The 26112-nt window shown below is 43.6% G+C and overlaps 1 protein-coding gene across 3 annotated transcripts in view; it reads left to right on the forward strand.

Annotated features, from left to right (window-relative positions):
* HECTD4 (HECT domain E3 ubiquitin protein ligase 4) overlaps positions 1–12366 on the forward strand; it is a 258154-nt gene extending 245788 nt beyond the window's left edge. For all 3 annotated transcript variants that reach the window (XM_077292459.1, XM_077292466.1, XM_077292472.1), the window contains exons 70-76: positions 5510–5665; positions 5930–6033; positions 9079–9300; positions 10219–10385; positions 11181–11376; positions 11470–11692; positions 11817–12366. In XM_077292459.1, the coding sequence (XP_077148574.1) occupies positions 5510–5665; positions 5930–6033; positions 9079–9300; positions 10219–10385; positions 11181–11376; positions 11470–11692; positions 11817–11953 (1205 nt within the window). In that variant the 3' untranslated portion in view covers positions 11954–12366. The remainder of the gene's footprint in view (positions 1–5509; positions 5666–5929; positions 6034–9078; positions 9301–10218; positions 10386–11180; positions 11377–11469; positions 11693–11816) is intronic.
* Positions 12367–26112: the final 13746 nt, after the last annotated feature.

Below are 26112 nucleotides of genomic sequence, written 5' to 3' on the forward strand. Positions count from 1 at the left end.
TCACTCTAAAAACAGTGCTATTGGTAGCTTTGACATCCGCACGTAGGGTGAGTGACTTGCAAGCCCTGTCCGTTTGTCCTCCATACACTCAGATATATGATGACAGGGTGATTCTAAGACCAGATCCAGCTTATCTACCTAAGGTAGTTCTTAAATTTCATAGGAGTCAGGAGATTGTATTACCCTCATTTTGTGTTAATCCAAAAAATCCAGGTGAGGAGAGGTTTCACACTCTTGATGTAAGAAGGTCTATGTTACAGTACATATCCTTAACCAGTCAGTGGAGGAAAGATCAGTCTCTATTTGTAGCTTTCCAGGGTAGCAGGAAAGGTCATGGGGTGTCCAAAGGTACTATTGCCAGGTGGTTTAGGGAGGCCATTAGCTTATCCTATGCTGCATGTGGCGTTCCGATCCCTGAAGGCATCAAGGCTCACTCCACCAGGGCCGTGGCTACTTCCTGGGCTGAAAAAGCAGAGGTATCGATTGATCACATATGTAAAGCCGCTACCTGGTCCTCACCGTCTACCTTCTTTAAACACTACCGACTGAACTTATCTTCCTCTACTGACCTTACCTTTGGTAGAAGGGTGCTGCAAGCGGTGGTCCCTCCCTAAGGTGTTCCTTTCTCCAAAAATCTCTCATGTGTGCTGTCATGGGAGACGGGAAAACACCAAGGTTACTTACCGGTAGCCGGTTTTTCCGGAGCCCATGACAGCACCTGTATATTCCCTCCCTTCTTTTTTCACCCTTTGGTGCGCACTTTTTAGTTGGGTGTTTTTTGTTATTATTATGATGTGGTGGTAGATTACCATGTGTACTAACCGGGGGGGGGGCCTCTCATGCTCTGAAAACCAACTGAAGCGAGGGAGAGGTACCGCCCTTTTATTTCAGTAGGTTTCCTGTCCTGACTGGGCGGATCCTCTCTCATGTGTGCTGTCATGGGCTCCGGAAAAACCGGCTACCGGTAAGTAACCTTGGTGTTTCTCTATCGCTTTATTGGAAGACACAGGAAACCATGGGTGTATGCTGCTGACACTAGGCAAAAAAGTTAACTCCTCCCCAGCTGTATATACCTACCAACTGGCAGGAAGCTTAGTATCAGTAGGTTTGTTGTTTTCTTTTAATGTTGTTTTCTTTTTCAGATTGTCTTTTGAGGGAAGCAAATAGTGTGGAATATGTCACTCTTGTTATCACCCGCGACCGAGCGAAAAGTGTGGAATATGTCTCACTGTTCCCTCTCAGGTCTGCAAGGCAGGACCCGATCCCCCTAACGCATCAAGAGAATATACATGTGGTTTTTCCTGAAGAAGAAGTTATATACTTTGAAACGCGTTGAAATAAACCACCACCTTACCATTCTGGGATATACGTCTCCATTCTGGCGGCAGCGCAGAATTTGTCCACTAACTCCCTGTACAGTCAGATGTCTCCAGCGGCAGTCCCCTATTTCAGTGAATAGGTAGCCTGACTGTCATCTTCAGGGTGTATGAAAGTAAAATTCTCTTCTCTGCCTAGGTGCTGCAGAAAGTGGCGTCTCTGGGACCTCTTTTCCCCATGAGTCTTCATCCTTCTTTGCCAACAATAAGGAGTTTGATGGGGTTCTATCTGAGTGGGCTCACCTGGAGAAGAGATATCAAAGGAGGAAGCGTTTGGATATTCTCTGTATCCCTTTCCCCCAGCTTCCTGAAGACTTGGTCCGAATCCCCTGTTGTGGACGCTTCGGTTTCCAGATTATCTGATAAGACCATTCTCACATATCTTGACAGAGCATACCTTAAGGATTCCACTGATAAACACCTAGAGTCTGGCCAAATCTGCCTTTGAAAACAGAACCGAGCATGCAGATTCAACCTTCGCTGCCACTGGGGTGTCAAAATCCGAGACGGCTTGGGCTAAACAATTATGACAGGGCGTTCTTGCTGGTGCTCCTTCTGATGATCTGACGGACCTTGCTGACTAGATTGCTCTTGCTGTGAAATACCTTCTCTCAGCTTCCTTTATGCTGCCAGCTGCACGGCCCAAGCCCCCAGCAACCTATTATCCATTCGCAGGGTCATAAGGCTAAAAGTTTGGCCCGCAGTCTCAGCTTCCAAAAAGTCCCCTCTCCAGCCTCCCCTTTAAGGGATCTTGTCTATTCTGAACCAAGCTGAACGACATTGTTTTCTATGTTACTTGCAGGAAAAGCACCCTGTTTCTTTCAGGAGATGTGGTTCTCCACAGTCAAAAACCCTTGCGTCACAGATGTTGTCTCCTCTGGATACAAAATAGTGTACTTCTCTGCCACCAAATCATTTTTTCCAGCCCTCTCCCTGATTGCTCCCCCCCCCCCCCAAGTAACCCTTCTCTTGTTTCAGGGTTTTTCAAAGCCATTTTATTGATCCTTCACTTAGGCATCATCGTCACCGTTCCTCCACAAGAGCACTTTATGGGGTCTTATTCAAGTCTTTTTGTGGTCCCCAAGGGTCATGGCTCTGTTTGTCCCATCCTGGATCTCAATCTCCTGAGCAAACGAGTACATTTGATTCCTTTCATCCAGTTCCATTTCAGACCCCGGCAGCTAGCCCTCTTGTCTCAGTGGACTGGCGGATCTCCCTTCCAAGTCGGGTAAACAGTCTCTAGCCTGGTGGCGGTTGTCCACTCTCATTCACCGCAAATGTGTATTTCTACCGTTCCAGTGGCCGGCCATGACAACAGTTGCCAATCTCCTCGAATGGGGAGCAGTCTTTCGAAACCTCAACAATATCCTCAAGATCAAAGCCATTTGTCAAGCTCTCCTCCACTGGCAGGACCTCCTGACAAGCCTCCCTGTCCACATCCAATTGGGCAGCACAACTGCTGTAGTGTACATAAACCAACAAGCAGGAACTCTGAGACGTTCGGCCCTATTGGAAGTCTCTCGGATCCTCACCTAGACGGAGCACAAAGTTCCTGCCATATCTGCAATTCATATACCTGGAGTTGGAGTAGGCAATTGGGCCACCGACTTTCTAGGTTGCAAGAGTCTGGCAGTGGGAGAGTGCGCTCTTCACCCATCCGTATTCCCCCAGATTTGTCATCAATGGGGCATCTTTGATGTTGACCTGATGGTATCCAGAATGAGCATCAAGGTTCCCTTGTTAGTTTCCATGACCCCCTCACGCTCGGCTCCAACACTCTGGTGATTCCTTGGTCTCAGTTTGCTCTTCCTTAACTCTTTCCCCACTTCCCCTTCCTCCCAGACTGATCAAAAAGATCAAGGTCGGAAGGCGTTCCTGTCATCCTCGTAGCTCCGAATTGACCCAGAAGATCTTTGTATGCAGAGGTGGTCAACCTGCTCGTGGACACTGTGGAAGCTTCCAAACCTACTATCCCAGGGTCCTCTCTTCCACCAGAATTATCAGTCTCTCATTTTAACAGCATGGCTGTTTAGGCCGCCATATTGAGAGCCTCAGGTTTTTCGGATCAGGTTATCCAAATGATGATCCAGGCCCGCAAGCCTTCCTCTTTCCGTATCCATCATCGTACCTGTAAGGCCTTTTTCTGTTGGTGTGAATCCAATCCCACCACCCCCATGACCACCTTCCTCCTGTCCCTATTGGTCTTCTTGCAGTCCGGTCTTGCTCTGAGGTCTCTTAAGTGTCAGGTCTCTGCTCTATCAATCCTGTTCGAAAAACACTTGGCTTCTTGTACTCGGATCAGGAGCTTTCTCCAGGGAGTGGCCCACCTCAACCCCTGGTCCTGGATGTTCTTCAGTGTTCTCACTTTGAGCCTCTTCGGGATATCTCTCTGCTTTTTCTCTCCTGGAAGGTGTCCCTTCAGAGTGGTTTCTTAACTCGCAGCTCTTCTCCTGCCGCACGCCCTTCCTTATTCTCCGTCGGGACAAGATACTGCTGGGACCAGCTCCCTCCTTTCTTCCAAAGGTGGTATCATCCTTTCGTCTCAATGAAGAAATGGTGCTTCCTTTTATCCTTCTCCCATTCATCCTTTGGAACAGTCCCTAAAAAAGCTGGGCCTCGTTACAACAGTTTGCATCTACTTTTCCAGAAAATTTCCCTTTAGACACTCTGATTCTCTCTACATAATTCTGAAGGTGTCTGGAAGGGCCTACCAGCATCCAAAGCGACTATCACTCTTTGGATCCAGTTCTTATGCTTCCTAAATTATCGGACAAAGAACAAAATGCTTTCCCCCCATGGTTACGACTCCACTCAGGCAATGAGGGTTTCATAGGCCATGCGTCACCAGGCATCCGCTCTGCAGGTTCACAGTTTTTCAAAGTTCTACAGAGTTCATAACTATTAATTACACTATTCTGCAATCGGATACTATTTTAGTAAATGGGCACTTCTCAAAGAATTTCATTACACAAAGGAGTGAACTGTAAAGTAATTAGAAAAAATTACAGTTCCACAAAGAGATCCCATATATTATAAATTTATTGATTTACAAACAATTAAAATAAATACACTAACAAAATGTCATGTATGGGACGCTGCTGAAAAAGAACACTGAAACATCCATTGGCAGAAATAGACGGAAAAAGGAGCGTTATATATTATGCATTTGTACCTATTAACATGTTTCAAATAATCCATATATATACATAGTCAGGCATTGCCCATTATATTACTCTTCTAGTCATCAATTGCTAAATTGCCTAATGGTACTATTAGCTATAAATTAAGGCTCCCAAGTATTATCTCATAAAGTGCTATAGTGCTGCGTATATCCCATATAGATAAAGGGGCTTACATCTATTAGCGAAACATAACTGAATAACTGATACCTTACAAGAATGTGGAAGCAATAGGAGTGTCTCCCATAGCATCCCCTCACCCCCACGCGCATTTCGCCGTCGGCTTTTTCCGGAGGTATGACTAGAGTTCATTACTATGCCCCGGCAGATGCCAGCCTGGGCTGGAGGATTCTCCAGGTGGCAGTTGCTCCTTTCCAGACATGAAGGACATATGCCTACTTATTTCCTGGTTGTTGTTTTTTTCCACCCTTGGGACTGCTTTGGGACATCCCATGGTCTTGTGTATCCCACAATGAAGCGATAGAGATGAGAGGATTTTGGGTACTCACTGTAAAATTTCTTTCTCTGACCATTCATTGGGGGACATGCGTTTCTATCATAATGTTTTGATGTTATGCTGTTTGGCTTCTCCTTCTTTCTCACTAACAGAGTAGCATTTTGATAATTGGTGGGTGTACCCTGCTGAGGAGCCAATTTTTTTGCCCAGCGTCAGCCTCCTAGTGGCAGCAGCATACACCCATCGTCTTGTATTCTCCAATGAAAGCTCCGAGGAGATTTTACAGTGAGTACCCAAAATGTTCTTATTACCTCCTTCTTCTGTAACAATTGATAAAGTTAGACTAAAGAAATGTGCCAATGTCTGACGATCAACAGATTGGATTGATGAGACCTTTGTTATATTATGATTTGATGGGACTGAACATCCATTTTCTGCCTTTTTTATGCTTGAGTATTTATGTTCTGGCCTATGAAACATGGTTACTTTTCCCACAGGTGAAATTCGGGGCTCAGAGAACTCTTACTTCTGCCAAGCAGCTCGACAATTGGCATGTATACCCTCCTCCCAACTCTGTGTTAAACTAGCAAGTGGAGGAGACCCAACTTATGCCTTCAATATTCGTTTTACTGGGGAAGAGGTGCATGGAACAAGTGAGTGTTAGGAGGACTTTCTGGTTGAGATAAACATGATCTTCTCCCTTTTTACTTAGAAAAAAAAGTATCAAGCAATGGTCAGAATCCTAAGACTTTTCCCTTTTCCAGTATATTTGCAAATGAAAGTACACATATTAATAATCACCTATTATTAAAATAGTTTTTCATAAGGACAAATGTTTACTTTGTCATCTTCAAATATCCATCATAGTTAAAAATGAATATAATATACTTGTATGTAATGCTGGATGTGTTTCCCAGGTGGATCATTCCGGCATTTCCTTTGGCAAGTGTGTAAAGAACTGCAGAGCTCCTGTTTGTCCCTTCTGCTGCTGTGTCCCAGCTCTGCTGTTAATAAGAATAAGGTAACATCAAGCTACTATAGTGAGATGGAAAAAGAAGATCATGACAAGGAATGTGTTCATTTTGTAATGTCCCGTATGACTTCCTGCTGGTATTTCATCTTAATGTTCTAATTCAGATGTAGCCTGTAGGCTCCGATTCATCAATACTTGCGTGAACAATGCTAGTCTTGATGAGGGGGCATGTTTGACTCAGATGCTCCCGATTCATTTATAGGAGCACTTGTCTTAATAAATCATGCTCGACTTAAAAGTGGCATATGCCTCAACAAATCTTACTCGTGTCATCGAATGGAGTAAGATTTCGGCGTAAGGTGTGCCACAAATTCTGAATTAGACGATCTGGGGTACCACAACCTTGTCCACCCATTTTGGTGGAGCTGGGTGAAACTGGCTTGAAGATACTAAAAATCACATTTTTCCACAACCTCAAGTTCGGCCAAAACATTGTGACTTTTCAAAGTGTTTTGTACTAGAAAACTGCTGAATAACACGGTAACTATTTGGGCTTTTCGCATGTCTTAATGAATTATGGGCGTGCATGAGTAAAATGCGCCTAATTCTTTAATACGTGCATACTGCTAATGAATTAGGCATATCTTATCACTGGAATGCGCCTCCATGCTTCTCGCCAGAAATCTTACACCAGTCCGGTACTGGAGCAATATTTATGTTGGAAGTTATGTCACCTTTGATGAATTTATCAGGGGGGCCTCGCCATACCTCATCCCTCCCCACCTCTTTTCTCTTTGGAACTGGACGATTCTTTCGTGAGAATACCAAAAGTCACAAACATTTTTGCCAAACAGTCATCGTAAATGGCACGTTCCCTAAATCGGATATAGTCAGTGGTGGGGTACCACAAGGATCTGTGTTAGGACCGATTATTTTTAACCTCTTTATTAATGATCTACTGGATGGGATTGAGAGTAAAGTGTCAGTCTTTGCTAATGACACAAAACTTTGTAGGATATTAAAATCTGATCTTGACATTACAATATTGCAAAACGATCAGGATAAGATGACTGAATAAGCAAACACTTGGCAAATGAGATTTAATGTAGATAAATGTAGACCTAGTGCGGCATATACATTAAATAGGAGTGTACTTGGGACTACAGAACAGGAGAAGGACTTTGGTATTCTGGTTACAAGTAAGTTGATCAGTAGTACTCAATGTCAAGGAGCAGACGAAAAAGCAAACAAGATTTTAGGATGTATAAAAAGAGCAAGAAAATCCCGTGATCCCAACGTATTATTACCCCTTTATAAATCACCAGTGAGGCCACATCTAGAATATCAGGTCCAGTTTAGGGCTCCACATTATAAAAAGGATATTCAGAAGTTAGAGTCAATTCATAGGCGGGCAACTAGATTATTACAAGGGATGCAAGGCCTCTCATATGATGAGAGGTTGGAAAAGTTCGGCTTGTTTAGATTAGAAAAAAGATGCCTCAGAGGAGATCTCATTTACATGTATAAATAAGTGTGTGGTCAGGACTGGCACATGGTTTATTCCTTCCAAAGACCATACTTAGGACCAGGGGGCACTTATTACAGGTGGAAGAAGGCGATTCTGGCAGCTAAATAGAAAACTGTTCTGTACAGTTAGAGCCGTCAGAATGTTGAATGTGTGATAGTAATGGCAGACACTGTAACCGCTTTAAAAAGGGCTGGATAATTTCCTCAATACACATAGCATTGCGGGTTATAGTTAAATTAGTGACGACATGTCTAATTGGTGGAGAAAGGTTGAACTTAATGAACTTAGGTCTTTTTTCAACCTGTGTAACTATGTAACTGAGTTTTGAAAGTTTTCTGACTTTTCAAAGTGTCTTATGTCAGAAATCTGGCAAAAACTGATGAATCAGGGCCTCAATCTGCATGGAAAATGTAGGAAACAGGTAAGCGCATTGGATCTGAGTGTTATATTATTTGGTTTAGACTATTGTCACATAAGACTAAATGATTAAAAGGGAAGTTCTGCATTGATAAAGGTAGGTGAGAATAGGCCTGCACGTACAGTGGGTACGGAAAGTATTCAGACCTCTTTTAAACTTTTCACTCTTTTGTTTCATTGCAGCAATTTAGTACATTCAAAAAAGTTCTTTTTTTTTCAATGTACAATCTGCACCCCATCTTGACTAAAAAAAAAAAACAGATGTAGAAATTTTTGCATATTTATTAAAAAAGAAAAACCTGATATTTCACATATATATCACTGCTCATGACCTGCCCAATACAATCCCAACAGTGAAACGTGTTGGCAGCATCATGCTATGGGGGTGTTTTTCAGCTGCAGGGACAGGACAACTGGTTGCCATTGAAGGAAACATGAATGCGGCGAAGTACAGAGATATCCTGGATGAAAACCTCTTCCAGAGTGCTCTGGACCCCAGACTTTGCTGAAGGTTCACCTTCCAACAAGACACTGACCCTAAGCACACAGCTAAAATAACAAAGGAGTGGCTTCAGAACAACTCTGTGACCATTCTTGACTGGCCCAGCCAGAGCCCTGACCTAAACCCAATTGAGCTTCTCTGGAGAGACCTGAAAATGGTGAACGTTGGTGGACAGCCAATCAACCTGGCAGAACTGGAGAGGATCTGCAAGGAAGAATGGCAGAGGATCCCCAAATCCAGGTGTGAAAAACTTGCTGCATCATTCCCAAGAAGCCTCATGGCTATACTAGCTCAAGAGAGTGCTTCTGCTCAATACTGAGCAAAGGGTCTGAATGCTTATGACCGTGTGATATTTTAGTTTTTCTTTTTTAAGAAATTTGCAAAAATTTATACATTTCTGGGTTTTTTTTTCAGTCAAGATGGGGTGCAGAGTGTACATTAATGAGAAAAAATGAACTTTTGCGAATTTACCAAATGGCTGCAATGAAAAAGAGTGAACATTTTAAAGGGGTCTGAATACTTTCTGTACCCACTGTATGATAGTCCTGCCTAAAAGAAAAATAAAACACATATTGTAATCATTGACATAAATGCCCTTTCATAATATATTATGCCCTACCCACCTATGCATGCTTGTGTTTTACAGGGGAAATACCTTCTTACTCCTACCCCTATAACCTATGCAGAGGAGCAGTTGCTCCATTTTTTTGGTCAGCTCCTGGGTATAGCTATCCGAGCCGACGTTCCCCTTCCTCTTGATCTCTTGCCTTGCTTTTGGAAGATGCTTGTGGGAGAACCATTGGATCCTGAAACTGATCTCTATGAAGCTGATATTCTAACCCACAACTACATCAAGAAGTTTGAAAATGTAAATATGTGTCTACTTCTTTACATAAGGTGTTTTGTCCCTTCGCTTGTGTCTACATAGCTTCCACACACACACAACTCCACATACACATCCCTGGAGAGTTGGCTTGAGAGCTGTAAAGCAATCAGTATCGTACTCTGAAGCCAACACATTTATCAAAGCTAAATGTGCCACAATTTCGGTGTAATGTGCACCAAAAATCTGTCTTTCATGACTTGCATCCTATTTACGTGCTTTAGACACATTTTGTGCCATGTTATGAAGTCATGGTCTTGGTGAAAATGGGCTTAGCTTTCTGGAAATGTGATCTAAAGTGTGATACCATGGTCCAAAATTTGGGCACAAATCTGATGGTGTAAGCTTACAGTGGACAGTAAAAATCTGGTAAAATTAGATTTATCAAACCACATGAACCACTATGATAAATCTGGCACATTTTAAGACTATCTACTCTACATTTGCCATGTGAATAAGAATTGGACAGTGTTGATAAATCTGCCATGTTTTCATTTAGTGTTCCATCATATTTCGCCATCTGATAAATCTGCGTGTGGCATATATTAGATGAAGCTTCACTACTGATGACTCAAATTGCTGTCTAAGGTTTAGCCTGAGCTGTCAAGTTCTGGTGAAGGGAACACCTTTGTGCTGCAGCATAATATGATGTTCAGGATAAACGTTTGCTTCTTTGTAGCGATAGATTGGTTCTTTTCCTGTAAGTAGAGGGAACAACTTGTCTGACGTATGCATATTGAACACTGCCAGATCAAGTGTATGATTACATGTCAGGGCATCACATGCTGCCCAACCTCACTAAAGCTCTTGTGGCTAGATAGATACCGATTTCTAGTTATATGTTTTGTTTCTGTGTCCTTGTTATCTGGTACACTCTAATCTGCTACTTCTCTATTTCCATAGGTAAATGATGAGGCTGACCTGGAAGCTCTCTGTGCTGAAATAGCATCACAGCATCTCCCTACTGAGAGTCCAGAGTACCCCAACAAGCCAAGCTGTAAATTTACTTATCCAACTATGACCGCAGAGGAGGTCGAACTGTGTGCAAATGGGAGACACATTCCCGTTATGTGAGTACCTGATGTCACGACTTGTCACTAGGGCTCATTAAACAGAACCTGTTATTAGATTCTTAATGCCCAAACTGCGGATAGCATGAATCAGAGCCCTGTTGCGCAAGTGCAGCCAAATAAGTTTTACTCTGAAACATTGCAAGGTTTCATAGAGAACATAGCTTGATCAGACAGCCAGGTGCTGTGAGAAGAGATCTGACTAGTCTGATGATGTCCATGGCTGGATTTCCCCACACCGCTCTAGTAAATTGACAGGTATCTTTTGTGTGTAAATATGAAGACAACGGTCAATCAATTCTAGAGTGGTCAGGGAGAAGCCGGCTGGGGGCCATGCTGAACTAGTCTAATCTCCCTATAGTCCTCAGCCATCTTTTCAAACGGTTTTCTCTGAAATGTCCCTCATATTCAGAGTACAACATGTCTGGCTGCAATTGCCAGGCTCTGATTAGTGCCGATGTGATTAGGGCAGCATGAATCTAGTGGTATTTTCCTTGTTAAGAAATCTTCAGAATTAATAGCAATAAAGGTAAATATTGTCCAAGTTTATACCTACAGACATTTTTTTTTAAATTGTAGGGGAGACACTTCTAGTGGAAGCCGTAGTTTGATCGCTTCTCAGATGCCTGATGCCTTTGTCCTATAGCTGTCAGTGATCTGTAAAGACTGACATTTGCCAACCAGTACTTTCCTCCAACACTGACACACTCCACTGTGACATGACTTACCTGTGATGACATATGGAAATAAAACCTAAGCTTTTTGAATAAATTTATGTATGGCTTTACATTACAGCTGGGAGAACAAGGATATATACGCAGCAGGAATCCGAAATCTACGAATGCGTGAGCTGAAGAACCAGGACTGTATGAATGCTGTACGTGCTGGTCTGGGCTCCATCATTCCCCTGCAGCTTCTCACCAGCCTAACAGCCCTAGAGATGGAGCTTAGAACATGTGGGCTACCATTTATCAATCTGGAGTTTTTAAAGGTATGAGTCTTACAAAGCTAGCAAGACTAGACCATAAAACTGTGAATTATTTTGTTATATTCCTCAATGTTCTATTCCTTTGTCCTGTTCTAGGCTCACACCATGTATCAAGTCGGTCTAATGGAGACTGATCAGCACATCGAGTTTTTCTGGAGTGCTTTGGAGATGTTTACTCAGGAAGAACTTTGTAAGTTCATTAAATTCGCCTGCAATCAGGAGCGCATTCCCTTCACATGCCCTTGTAAAGATGGTGGTCCAGATACTGCACATGTTCCTCCATACCCCATGAAGATTGCACCACCTGATGGAGCAACAGGTAATCACATACGAGTGACAGTAAGGTCTTCTATGTCATGAGATATCATTGTATAGTGGTGAAGTCTATGCACAGAACCCAAGAGAAATCTCATATTAGCTGATGATTAAAATATTTTTTGCAGGTTCCCCAGATTCCAGGTACATCCGTGTGGAGACCTGCATGTTCATGATAAAGCTCCCGCAATACTCTTCCCTTGAGATCATGCTGGAGAAGCTGAGGCATGCTATTCATTATCGAGAAGACCCACTTAGTGGTTGACCCTCATCCTAACAAATAAAAAGATAACTTGGAAAAGACCAGACTGTGTATATGGGAGCCCTCACAAGTGTACTCCATAGACAGAACCCTGAAGATTACTGAACTTTTTGTTTTGTTCTGCCCAACCGTGCACATTTACCTTTGTATTTGTGAAGTATCTGGTGGGGTTTTTGCCTTTGTTTGTGAAATGTTTGTAGAATAATTTTAGTACTGATGATGTGAGCAGACGACTTGATTTACCCCTCAGATTCTACACAAGAGTCTCTGAACTCTTGATGTTTGGAGCATAAGTAAAAAAAAAATATATATATATATATATAGTTATTTTATACATTGAATGGAGGAACATGAACAAATGAAAACTAGGTTATCTGTAAATAAGAAGACACAAGTTAATATAATTTAATGATAAATTATTTCCAGAGTACAGCAATGTAACACACTGGATATACAGCTGTGAAAAATAGTTTATTTTTTTTTATTTTCGTTATGTAGCTCAAATAGTATTAAGTTATTCTAGTTCTACTAAGCACTGGATACTGCTGGCTGTGAACAGTCCCGTGCTAAAGGGAATTCACAATTAATACTCTGAGCTTTCCTCAGTATATAAGAGCATGAACTGTACAAGACCTTTTGGTTTTTTTTTCGTTTTTTTTTTTAATTTAAACTATTGGTTTAATTTGAGGTTTGCTAGTTTATTTTTGGGTTGTGAGGGGTTCAGCAAAGGGTGAACATTCACTGGAGAACTTGAATTTGTGGCCTTATGCTGGGGAGAATTGGAAGGTGTTGGAGCACATGCAGAGTTCTACACAGCGCACTGTATTTATGAAGGGCTCGGACCTTACGCAGCACGCACGGAAATTGCAGAAGCCCCTCCAACTTTGGGATTATCAGAATAATCACATGACATTACATCTGTCAATGGAAATGTGTTATTTTTCTGAGGAGTTTCCCATTGGATCAGCAAGTTATGAATCCCGAGTTTATGGTACAGATCCAATGCTGACCGGAAGTATTATGCCATCACACGGATAAGCTAAATTAATATTTATGACTTGTTCCCAATAAATGAGTAAAACCTGTAGTAACACTATATAGACAGAAAGGCGCAGCATTGCACTAACCCTATGTCAGGAATAAATACCTTGTTTTGCAGTTGATGCATTTTAATGTAAGTTTTTTTTGCCATTAAAGATATTTTAGTGGGAAGATGCACCTTAATTAGATTTGTATTTGGTAATCCCATCTTCACTGAATATTGGTGCATACAATCCCTCACTACTAAGAAGATAATGACCAATCTCAAAGATGATGGGAAACATTTTGTTGATGCCTTAAGCATTTCTAGTCCAGAGGTTGAGTTGCAATCTGAGTGGCGGCCCCCTGTCTCCAGCTCAGAACATGACTGCATATGCAGGGAAGGCTGTATTACTTTCTATGCAGAGACACCGGTGCAGCACAGCAGTGACCCGTCCACACTCCGCTTTAACATTTTATGATGCTGCTATAATTCAATTTACCAGGCATCCATAGGTAGTGTGTGATTAGAAATAACCCAGATCATTATTAAGGCTGCCACCTTCTTGTTAAATGGCCACATGATCTAGTTTGTGCTGAGAAAAAATATGGCCAATAAAGACATCGGCTAAGGAAACGGAGATGTGAAAGCCTTAATCTAGAAATGAGAAAGGGGCAACAGCCATATCTGCTGCTTTTATCCAACACAACAGTCCGAAATAAACCCCACCAGTCTTGCCAAATACAAGGCTTCTTATTATGGCACTTCAGTTGAAGAGTGGCGTACCGGACATAAACAAAAAAAAACACTTTACCAACGAGTTTTAGTGCAACATATCTACTTTTCAAGCCCTAAAAAAGTTTGCTGTACAGTTGATGTATATTTATTATTATTATTGCAGTTATCTATGGTTGCATTTAACAAATCCTCTAACGCAATGCCATTTTCCTTGTCTGTACCGGTATTAAAAAAAAAATTAAAAAAAACACTGATAAAAATGCTGTGTAAATGAAGCATACTAAACAAGGAAAGTGTCATGAGAATTAAAAAAAAAAAAAAATGATTTTGAATGTCCTCCAGTTTGACTTTTTTTTCTTTGCATACACTATATAGTAGCAGGGCTGTGGAGTCGGTAAGCCAAACCTGACTCCGACTCCTCAAATTCCATGACTCCGACTCCCTCATACATGGCTCATGTTTAAGTGATAAATTTACTGTAGTAAAATGGTATCAGGCTTTTTAATCATTATTATGATACAATAATCAAGCCATTTAGATAGAACATAAAATCTATTTATTGAAATACAACTTTAGAACAAAAAAACTTTTGCATATTTACAATTTATTATACACTATGCAGTAAATGGAAAAAAAAACAGTTTTCAACAAAAACGTACTGAATAACATTTATGCAGTCTATGAATTTGTTCTGAGAAATAGTATTGCTTCCTTCATAGATGACCTTAAATCTGACCTAATTATTTTAAGGCTAGAGAACAACCTCTCTACACTAACTTGGGTTGGTGGCAGAGCATCAACCACATGGGCAACAGCTCTAACAATTTCAGGGTGTAATGCTAGCTTCACACTAGCGTTCGGCACAGCTGCTGACGAAAGCCGCCTTCCTCCGTGAAGCCCTGCCCACTGCCACACTTCTTCCTTCAGCTCCGCCTATGCCTGCATGCGTCCTGCGTACCCCATCTTTAACATTGGGTACGCAGGCCATGTGGATGCCTCTGCATGCGTCGTTATGAAGCTGCGCCGACCGCATCAAAATGCAACATGTTGCGTTTGACGCAGGTCAGCACAGCGTCAAGACGATGGAATCATTCTGTGCAGGTGATGAAATTATCACCTGTGCAATACAAGGAAATCCTGAAAACATGACCTGTTGGCGGCCCTCGAGGAATGCAGTTTGACACCTCTGCTCTAGTGATCTCTGAGTATTTGTTAGTGCTCGGGGATTTAGTTTTCGTCGCCTCAGCTGCATGATTTACAGCTGCTAGCCAGGCTGAATACATGTGAGGAATGCCTGTTTGTTAGGGAATCCTCTCATGTATTCAGCCTTTCTGGCAGCCACAAATCATGCAACTGGGGCGATGAAAACTAAATCTTTGAGCACTACAAAATACTCGGAGACCACCCAAGCATGCTCTGGGAAGCCCGAGTAACGAGTATACTCGCTCATCATTAATGCCACATCTCCAAGGAAGGGTTTTAGCTCAATCATTAATCATTGCTGCCGCACCGTGGCTTGATCCACATTTGCCCCTTTTCCAGCACGTCTCTTCAAGATGGAATCAATTTTAGGGGTTCTAGCAGCAATAGCCAACTTCCTCACTTTGCTAATCAAGAGTTCCAGCATGTCCCTCTTGCAAACTATCTCTTATTGCCAGCTGCAGGGTGTGCACAACACAGCGCATGTGATGAATAGGAAAGAGGTGTGAAGCAACTTCAACAAGATCATCTAATTGTAAAGAATCATTTTGCTGTTCTTCTGTAGTACCGTATATACTCGAGTATAAGCCGACCCCCTAATTTTGCCACAAAAAACTGGGAAAACTTATTGACTCGAGTATAAGCCTAGGGGGGAAAATGCAGCAGCTACCGGTAAATGTCAAAAGTAATAATAGATACCAATAAAAGTAACATTAATTGAGACATCAGTAGGTTAAGGGTCTTTAAATATCCATATTGAATCAGGAGCCCCATATAATGCTCCATACTGTTCATTATGGCCCCATAAGATGTTCCATATTAAAATATGCCCCATATAATCCTGCATAAAGGTTAATAAAGGCCCCATAAGATGCTCCATAGACACATTTTCCCAATATAATGCTGCACAAATGCTGATTATGGCCCCATAAGATGCTCTATAAAGATATTTGCCCCTTATAGTGCTGCACAAACATTATGGCCCTATAAGATGCTCCATACAGACACTTGCCCCATATGCCGTAGTGCCCTACAAACGTTAATTATGGCCCCATACAGACACTTGCCCCATGTAGTGCTGCACAAACATTATGCCCCTATATAGTGCTGCAGAAACGTTATGGCCCCATATAGTGCTGCAGAAACGATATGGCCCCCATACAGTGCTGCAGGAATGTTATGGCCCCATATAGTGCTGCAGGAACGTTATGGCCCCCATATAGTGCTGCAGGAATGTTATGGCCCCATATAGTGCTGCAGGAACGTTATGGCCCCATAGATGCTCCATACAGACACTTGCCCCATTTGCTGCGATAAAAAAATAAATCACATACTCACCTCTCCGTCGCTCAGGCCCCGGGCACTTTCAATAGTCACCTCTCCTCGTTCCGGGCGCCGATCTGTCTCCAGCACTGACGTTCAGCAGAGGGCGCGCACTGACCACGTCACCGCGCCCTCTGACCTCAGCGTCACTGCTGGAGACAGATCGGTGCCCGGAACGAGGAGCAGGTGACTATCGCGCAAAGCTGTGCTCCCCTCCCCGTATACTCACCTGGTCCTGCCGCGGTGCATTCCCTGCTTCCCCGACGCCGCAGCGCTTCATCCTGTACTCAGCGGTCACATTGCCCGCTGATTACAGTAATGAATAGGCGGCTCCACCCCTATGCCCTGTAATGAGCGGGACCATGTGACCGCTGAGTACAGGAAGAAGCTGAAGCTGCTGCTGCTGCCGGGGAAGCAGGGACCGCGCCTGGACTAGGTGAGTATTTTTAGACAGCCCCCGCTCCCCCTCCCCTGCCGACCCCCGGTATGACTCAAGTATAAGCCGAGAGGGGCAATTTCAGCCCAAAAAAGTGGGCTGAAAATCTCGGCTTATACTCGAGTATATACGGTAATATCTGTTTGTTCCTCTGTTATAGAAACAGGACTGCGGCCTTCCATCTCCAACATACTGAATGTGAAATTTTCTTCTTGCTGCTGTTCACCTTCATTATTCTCATTCATTAGTTTAATTGTACTTATGTTTGAAGCATTATCGGTTACAATAGCAAGAACCTGTTATTTTTTTGAGTTCATAATTTTGCAGAACTTTTTCCACTAAGGTCTGGAGAAACTGGCTGCTGTGATGTGCTTTAGTATCTTTTTCTGCCAGCGTCTTAGTGACAATTTTTTTGTTGTCACAAACCTATTGAACGTTGATAGCAAAATAGTTCACTCTGTGACGTGTGCAGGCATCCATTTTAAGAAACAAAGTGTCTCTTGAGTCTTTTTTAGATCTTCCTTTTGGTTAAGGGCTTCTTCAATCACTCATTTTCTAATACTTTCTCTTTCCAGAAAAACAACAAGTTTGCAGGCCATTTCTCCATTAAGAGCTGTAAAAGCTGGTCGTGCAAATAATGATAATAGTACACTGTCCTTCACAACAAGCTCGATGAGCTGTCTTTTAACCCCTTTCTGCCAGCTGACAGAATAGTATGTCAGCTGGCAGCATCCCCCGCTTTGAGGTGGGCTCCGGCAGTGAGCCCACCTCAAAGCCACGACATAGCTGTTTTCAACAGCTGACTTGGACTCGAGCGGAATTGCGATCCTCCCGTGCCCATTAACTAGTTAAATACCACTGAACCACGTGACAGCCTTTCTCCAGAGCCCTCTCACTCACCGGTGGTATCGCCACATGACGGACCTGGGTTAATAAGCATTATCCCCCTTGCAAGTTTCCTGCCAAGTACTGGAGTGCTGCTTATCTCTACCACGTCACAGCCCCACAGGGTCACATTACCTTTTCCCCTCCTGGGCGTTCCTACTGAAGGGCGGGCTTGCCATATGACTGAGGCGCTCAGCGCCATTCCTGTCGCAAGTCATTTGCATATTCAAGTAGCGCTGTTCCTCTCCTGTTATGTGAATAGCCCCACCAGGTCCAGTTGGCATTACCGTCACAGACCGCATACAGCCGCCTTTATTCTCATAATTTCATATGACTTCCAGTTTTCTCCAATAAGGATATTCAGATGAAGGTCCTATGATGGACCGAAAACATTTAATTTAATGTACTTGGTCTGGATGTACAATAAAGAAGGAATCTTTTTTTTCAAATATTTAATGCCAAGTAATTTTTTCACCCCTGTGTCTCACTTCAGAAGCCCCTTAGTCCCATTGCCAATGATAGAAATTCCCTTTGAGAAAATCGATATAGAGTTGGTGGGTCCTCTTGTTAAGTCGGCACAAGGCCATCAATACATCTTGGTGGTTATGGATTATGCAACCCGAAGCAGTGGCACTGAGGAACTCTTCATCTAAGAGTATCGCCCGGGAGCTGATACACATCTTTGCCAGGACCGGTTTGCTGTTATGGTCTGGTGATTAAGGAGCGACATGCGACTAGCTCTGGGCAGGTGGTAACTATACCGACCGCCGTTCCTGATCTTAACACAGACACTAGCAGTAGCCGTGGGATGTTCCTGTCACTCCCTGGACACCTCGTCACAGCCGGAGATCTAGCTACCCCTAAAGGTAGAAGCAGGAAAGCTATCTTGCCTCAGAGAAAATCCCCAAAGGATAGGACAGCCCCCACAAATAATGACTGTGAGAGGAGAAGGAAATGACATACGTAGTATGAAACAAGATTTAGCAAAGGAGGCAACTACTGGCTAGAAAGAATTAGTACAGAACAGAACACTGCGGTCAGTAATAAAAACTAGAAAAAGTCCACCGCAGAGAAATGCAAAAATCTCCACACCTTACTAAAGGTGTGGAGGGCAAACTCTGCTGCCCAGAGCTTCCAGCTTAGCTAAATAGATCCATACTGATAAGCTGGACAAATGAGCAAAACATAGAAAGTGCTAAACAACAAAGTCCACAACAAGTGAACTGCAAAAAGACAAGCAAGGACTTAGCTTTGCTGAAATGGTCAGAGTGACAGGGCCATGACTCCAAGCTCAACAATTGACAACTGGCATTGAATTAGGGAAAAGGCCAGACTAATATAGCAGAGCCAGAAAGACGATCAGTGAAAACAGCTGCTGATGCTAAATCCAAGAAGCAGCCATACCACTCAAAACCACAGGAGGGAGCCCAAGAGCAGAACTCACAAAAATGCTACTTATAACCACCGGAGGGAGCCCAAGAGCGGAATTAACAACAGTTTGCCCAAGGAAATTTTGACGAATCAGGGAAAGCTGTTTATGAGCAAAGTGATACGGGAGCTGTGCAGAGTCCTCCAGATCGCTCAGCTGTGAAACTCTGTGTTCCATCCGCAGACCATCCGCAGACCGATGACCTGGTCAAGTGCTTCAACAAGACCTTGAAGTCCATGCTCGAGGGTTGTTGAGAAGGACGGTCGAGACTGGGACTATCTGCTCCCGTTCTTGCTTTACTCCATTACAGAAGTTCCACAGGCATTCACGGGGTTCTCGCCATTTGAGCTTCTGTACGGCCAACATCCACGTGGGCTCCTGGACATCGCCAAGGAAATCTGGGAAGCCGAAGTCACGCCCCACCGAAGCGTGATAGAGCATGTCACCCAGCTGCAGGAGAGGATGGCTCACGTAATGCCCATCGTGAAGGAACATTTGCTCCATTCGCAGGAGGCCCAAGCCAGAGTGTACAACCGATCAGCAAGGCTGAGGCAGTTCCAGCCCGGCGACCGTATGCTAGTACTCATACCCACGGTGGAGAGCAAGTTCCTGGCGAAGTGGCAAGGCCCATATGAAGCCATGAAGAAACTTGGGGATGTGAATTATAAGGTACACCAGCATGGCGCAGGAAGGTGTACCATGTGAACCTGCTCAAACCGGGGAGGGACTGTGAACTTCTGGAAGCTCCTTGCCTGGGGGCCCGTCCCGAAGCCAAGGTCGAGGAGGTCGTGATTGCAGAGATGTTAACGCTGGCCCAGAAGCAGCAATGTCAAGAGCTGCTGTAGCAGAACCGTGATCTAAGATGGCCCCATCTCATAACAGCCCTGAGAGTGTCAGGATGTCAGCATGCGCCGCTAAACTGAAGAGATATGCCAGAGTGGTGGTCAACTCCCCTGCTCCTTCTGCACAGTGCACAATGGCTCAGAAGCAGATGATATCAAACGAGGAGGAAGAAGTCTGGGGGGGGTGCGTAATGGCGTCTCTCCTCAGAGGCAATTGGAAGAGGCAGCTTGTTCCAAAGAAGAGTCAGGGGAATGCAGCTATTACTCAGGAAGGAGAAAAGGAGACATATACACAGCTATAAGTGGTTGTGGCTCCTCTATAGATTCTCTCAGGCTAGAAGTGGATGACATTAAAGTGAACGTTAATCACTTCAGACAAAACATGCATAAATTTAATGAAAGAATGGAGGAAGAGAAAAGAGTTGGAGAAGTGGAGGGCATTGAAAGGAGGCTAAAATTCATAAGCAAAATGTTAATATGCTTCTTAATAAAGTGGATGACCTCGACAATGGGTCAAGGCGTAATAACCTGCACATTGTGGTGGTGCCAGAAAAGGTGGAGGGCTAAAACCCAGTCATCTATTTTGAAGCATGGCTTCTGGATATATTTGGCTGGAAGGCCATGTCCCCCTTCTTTGTTATAGAACACGCACACAGAGTTCCCGCACGACAGAGCCAGCTGGCGCTCCTCGTCTTCCTATTATATTGCAAATCCTTCATTTTTGGGATAGAGATATAACTCTACACAAAGCAAGGGACCATAAGTCTTTAAACATCAACGGTTCCAATGTGTCCTTGTATTCGGATTTTTCGGCGGAGGTGCAGAGTAAGAGGGCACAATTTTTGCACATAAAAAGGAGATTGTGTGAAAAACAAATCCAATATTCCATGCTACATCCAGTATGTCTCAGAGTGGCTGCGGCTGGAAGAGTCCAGATGTTTGACAATCCCAAAGATGCGATGGCTTGGATGGACACTAATGAAAGATTCCTGTGCCATCATAAGGGACAGGGAGGTGTTATGTGAAAAGAGAGACACTGGTCTCGTGTTCATGCAACTATGTTTATCTTTTGTTTCCAACACTTTGAGAAATGGCTATTTCGGTCCCTGGTCGTTTGGCATGCGTCGTTTTGGGGAAAAAAACGCATCCTGTAAATGTGCCCGCAGGATGCATTTTTTGCCCATAGACTTGTATTGCCGACAGATCACGACGTATGGCCATATGTCGAGTCCGTCGTGCACTGGATGCGTCATGTTTTGGCAGACCGCTGTCACGAAAAAACATTCAAGGGAACGTTCTTTCGTAAGTCGGGTCTGCCATTTCCTACTGTGCATGCGCGGCCAGAACTCCACCCCCTCCTCCCCGGGACTTTACAATGGGCAGCAGATGTGTTGAAAAACTGCATCCGCTGCCCACGTTGTGCCAAATTTTCACAACGTGCGTCGGTACATTGCGGCGACGCTTAGCGATGGCCCCGTACCGATGCAAGTGTGAAAGTAGCCTTATTATCTGCCATGAGATGGTCTCTTTCCTTCTGTGCTTTACTGCCTGTCATCTCTATCACAAATATTTAGACGTGATCTGTCTCTGTTTAGTCCCAACACCTTCAGGTAGCTGTGGTCTTTGTTATGCAGAGTGCACTGGTCTGAAGGCTTGATTAGAACAGGACTTCTTGTTGGAGATGAGCTTCACATGGCCTCCAGGACACCCTCCATGCTTTTAAGGATATGAAATAAATGTTTTTGTTTAAGAAACGATGAATGCCACCTATTCTCTTTTCTTGGACTTTAAGGTTTTGAACTTTTTGCTGGTGAGTACCTCACTACTCCTGAAATAGCGGTGTAAGGGTATGTGCACACGTAGATGGAACCTCTGCGGATTTTTCCGTACCTGTTTTGAGAAATCCGCAGATAAAAAAACACTGCGTTTTACCTGCGGATTTTATGCGGTTTTTGTGTGGATTCCACCTGCAGATTAATATTATGGAGCAGGTGTAAACCGCTGCGAAATCCAAACAAAGAATGAACATGCTGCAGAATAAACAACGCAGCGTTTCCACACGTTTTTTTCCGCAGCATGTGCACTGCGGATTTTATTTTCCATAGGTTTACATGGTACTGCTGTGAAGCCCCAGCAAAATCCACAACGTGTGCACATACCCTTAATATTCTGAATGCACAGGTAGTTTCAACAACACAGCTGATTATGGTGCCGATCTTTCTTTGCAATGACATATCAACTGTTTAGATCAGCAACATAGAAGGCCAGGTACAACCCACTTTATCTACAACTTGCTAGTGTTTTCTATTACCGTATATACTCGAGTATAAGCTGAGATTTTCAGCCCAAATTTTTGGGCTGAAAGTGCCCCCTCGGCTTATACTCGAGTCACGGTCGGCGGGTGTGGGGGAGAGGGCGCTGAGGCATACTTACCTGCTTCCGGGGCTCCTGGCGCTCCCCCTGCCCGTCCCACGGTCTCCGGTGCCGCAGCTCTTCCCCTGTTCAGCGGTCACATGGGACCGCTCATTAGAGAAATGAATAGGCTGCTCCACCTCCCATAGGGGCGGAGCCGCATAATTCATTTCTCTAATCAGCGGTGCCGGTGACCGCTGACAGAGGAAGAGGCTGCGGCACCGAAGACCAGCTGTCCGAGGGAAGGAGCGGGACGCCGGGAGCAGGTAAGTATGTCATATTTACCTTCCCTCGTTCCACACGCCGGGCGCCGCTCTGTCTTCGCGTCCTCTTGTTCTGACTGTTCAGGTCAGAGGGCGCGATGACGCATATAGTGTGCGCGCCGCCCTCTGCCTGATCAGTCAGTGCGGAGAGACGCCGGGACGCTGAGGAGCTGCAAGCAAGAGAGGTGAGTATGTGTTTTGTTTTTTTTATTGCAGCAGCAGCAATGGCACAGATTTATGTGGAGTATCTATGGGGCAACGGTGCAGAGCACTATACACTCACCGGCCACTTTATTAGGTACACCTGTCCAACTTCTTGTTAACACTTAATTTCTAATCAGCCAATCACATGGCGGCAACTCAGTGCATTTAGGCATGTAGACATGGTCAAGACAATCTCCTGCAGTTCAAACCGAGCATCAGTATGGGGAAGAAAGGTGATTTGAGTGCCTTTGAACGTGGCATGGTTGTTGGTGCCAGAAGGGCTGGTCTGAGTATTTCAGAAACTGCTGATCTACTGGGATTTTCACGCACAACCATCTCTAGGGTTTACAGAGAATGGTCCGAAAAAGAAAAAAAATCCAGTGAGCGGCAGTTCTGTGGGCGGAAATGCCTTGTTGATGCCAGAGGTCAGAGGAGAATGGGCAGACTGGTTCGAGCTGATAGAAAGGCAACAGTGACTCAAATCGCCACCCGTTACAACCAAGGTAGGCCTAAGAGCATCTCTGAACGCACAGTGCGTCGAACTTTGAGGCAGATGGGCTACAGCAGCAGAAGACCACACCGGGTACCACTCCTTTCAGCTAAGAACAGGATACTGAGGCTACAATTTGTACAAGCTCATCGAAATTGGACAGTAGAAGATTGGAAAAACGTTGCTTGGTCTGATGAGTCTCGATTTCTGCTGCGACATTCGGATGGTAGGGTCAGAATTTGGCGTAAACAACATGAAAGCATGGATCCATCCTGCCTTGTATGGAGCATCTTTGGGATGTGCAGCCGACAAATCTGCGGCAACTGTGTGATGCCATCATGTCAATATGGACCAAAATCTCTGAGGAATGCTTCCAGCACCTTGTTGAATCTATGCCACGAAGAATTGAGGCAGTTCTGAAGGCAAAAGGGGGTCCAACCCGTTACTAGCATGGTGTACCTAATAAAGTGGCCGGTGAGTGTATATAAGGCACAGCTTATGTGGAGCATCTATGGGGCAACGGTGCAGAGCACTATATATAAGGCACAGCTTTATGTGGAGCATCTATGGGGCCATAATCAAAGGTGCAGAGCATTGTACATGGCACAGCTTTCTATGGAGCATCTATGGGGCCATAATGAACTGTGCAGAGCATTATATATGGCACAGCTTTATGTGGAGCATCTATGGGGCCATAATGAACGGTATGGAGCATCTATTTTTATTTTTGAAATTCACCGGTAGCTGCTGCATTTTCCACCCTAGGCTTATACTCGAGTCAATAAGTTTTGCCAGTTTTGTGGCAAAATTAGGGGGGTCGGCTTATACTCGGGTCGGCTTATACTCGAGTATATACGGTAAACAGTCAAGTTCACTTTTTTTTTTTCCCCCAGTTTAGGGCCTACGTTTGTATGCATGCAGGCAAAATAGGAGCATGTTCACAACAGCCATTAAACAGACAAACCCTAAGAGAAACAAAATGAACAGATATCCTGCTGTACGTAAATGCAATTGTGTGTATCAGTAAATGGGCTGCTGATTAAAAACAGTTTACCAAGTACCCGATTTACTTACAGGCACGATTGCTTTTACTTATTTACAGCAGGGTATATGTTCATTTCGTTTCTGTCTTAGGTTATGATATGAGTCCAATATAGAGAACTTAAATGATTGTTAACCCCTTACCGACATCGGGCATAATAGTACGACGATGTCAGATACCCTCCCTTTGATGTGGGCTCCGGCAGTGAACCCACATCTTTCCCGGGAGATGTCAGATGTTCAAAACAGCTGACATGTGCCCACAAAAGCTGCAGGTAGAATTGCGATCCACCTGCAGCTATTAACTAGTTAAATGCCGCTGTCAAACTGATAGCGGTATTTAAATGGCGCTTCCAGCAATTGTGACGGAAATATGCACACCGGTGACCCCTGTCATGTGATCGTGAGTCACCGATGTGTCAGCATGACAACCCGAGGTCTCCTGGAGATCTCTATGGTTGGCCGTGCCCGATCCTTGTGAGTGCCACCCAGTGGTCAGCGCTCATAGCAAGTCAGCAATTCTACTACATAGAGGCAATCTTACCATCGCCTGTATGTAGCAGAGCCGATTGGGTTATGGCAGCTTCTAATCTCCTATGGAGACTATTAAAGCATGCCAAAAGTAAAAAAAAAAAAAAAAAAAATAGGTTTTTAAAAACATAAAAAAAATTAAAAGGTAAGTTTACAGCACCCCTCCTTTCACCCTATTCAAAATAAAATAAAAGTAAAATCAAACACATTTGGCATCGCCACGTTCAGAATCACCTGATCAATTAAAAGAAAAAAAAGGGATTAACCTGATAGATAAACGGAGTAGAGAGAGAAAAAAAAAAATAACCAAAACGACAAAAAGGGCAAAACTATGTTTTTTAGGTTGCCGCAACATTGCATTAAAATGCAATAGCGGGTGATCAAAGGATCGCATCTGCACCAAAATGGTATCATTAAAAACATCAGCTCGGCACACAAAAAATGAGCCCTCACCCAGCCAGAGATCACGAATTTGGAGACACTACGGATATCGGAATAAGGCACGATTGTTGGTTTTTTTTGTTTGTTTTTTTTTTTTAAACAAAGCTTGAATTTTTTTTTTCACCACTTAAGATAAAAAAGAACCTAGACCTGTTTGGTGTCTATAAACTCATAATGACAGGTCAGTTTTAGCATTTAGTGAACATGGTAAAAAAGCCAAACAGAACAAGTGCGGTATTGCACTTTTTTGCAATTTCACCACACTTGGAATTTTTTTCCCTGTTTTCTAGTACATGACATGGTAAAACCAATGATTTCGGTCAAAAGCACAACTCGTCCCACAAAAAATAAGCCCACACATGGCCATATTGACGGAGAAAAAAAAAAAATAAAGTTATGGCTCTGGGAAGAAGGGGAGCGAAAAATAAAAAAGCAAAACTGAAAAAAGCTCCAGGGTGAAGGGGTTAAACAAACAAAAAAAAAATCTATGTAAAGCCCAATTCAGACATCCATTAACCACACTCCATTTTCAGATCTCGATATACAGACTGGCCATGGATATACTGACCAGAACTTCACGCATATATGAGACTGTCGAATTTGCTTGGGTTAGGGAACCAGCGATAAGTCAGTACACGGACCTGGTGGTTTTACAGATGGTTGAAAGGTTGGAGGGTTGAAATATTGCACAATTTACTAATAAATAAAGCTTTACTTCTTGCATATTGGCCAAGACTGCTGCAGTCTGCTTTACATTTATAGGAGTCTGACAGCCGCTCTTCCTGCATGTCATTTATCAGTTTCTGCAGCTTGCATTTTTTAATAAAATCTTCCTTTGGTCATGTGAAGAATAATCCTGCCCCAATCTAAATTCAAGTTTAGGAGAAAATGAGTAAAGAGTCAATA

The sequence above is a fragment of the Ranitomeya variabilis genome, chromosome 1 (assembly GCF_051348905.1).
Source record: "Ranitomeya variabilis isolate aRanVar5 chromosome 1, aRanVar5.hap1, whole genome shotgun sequence".
In the NCBI taxonomy this organism is placed as follows: Eukaryota; Metazoa; Chordata; class Amphibia; order Anura; family Dendrobatidae; genus Ranitomeya; species Ranitomeya variabilis.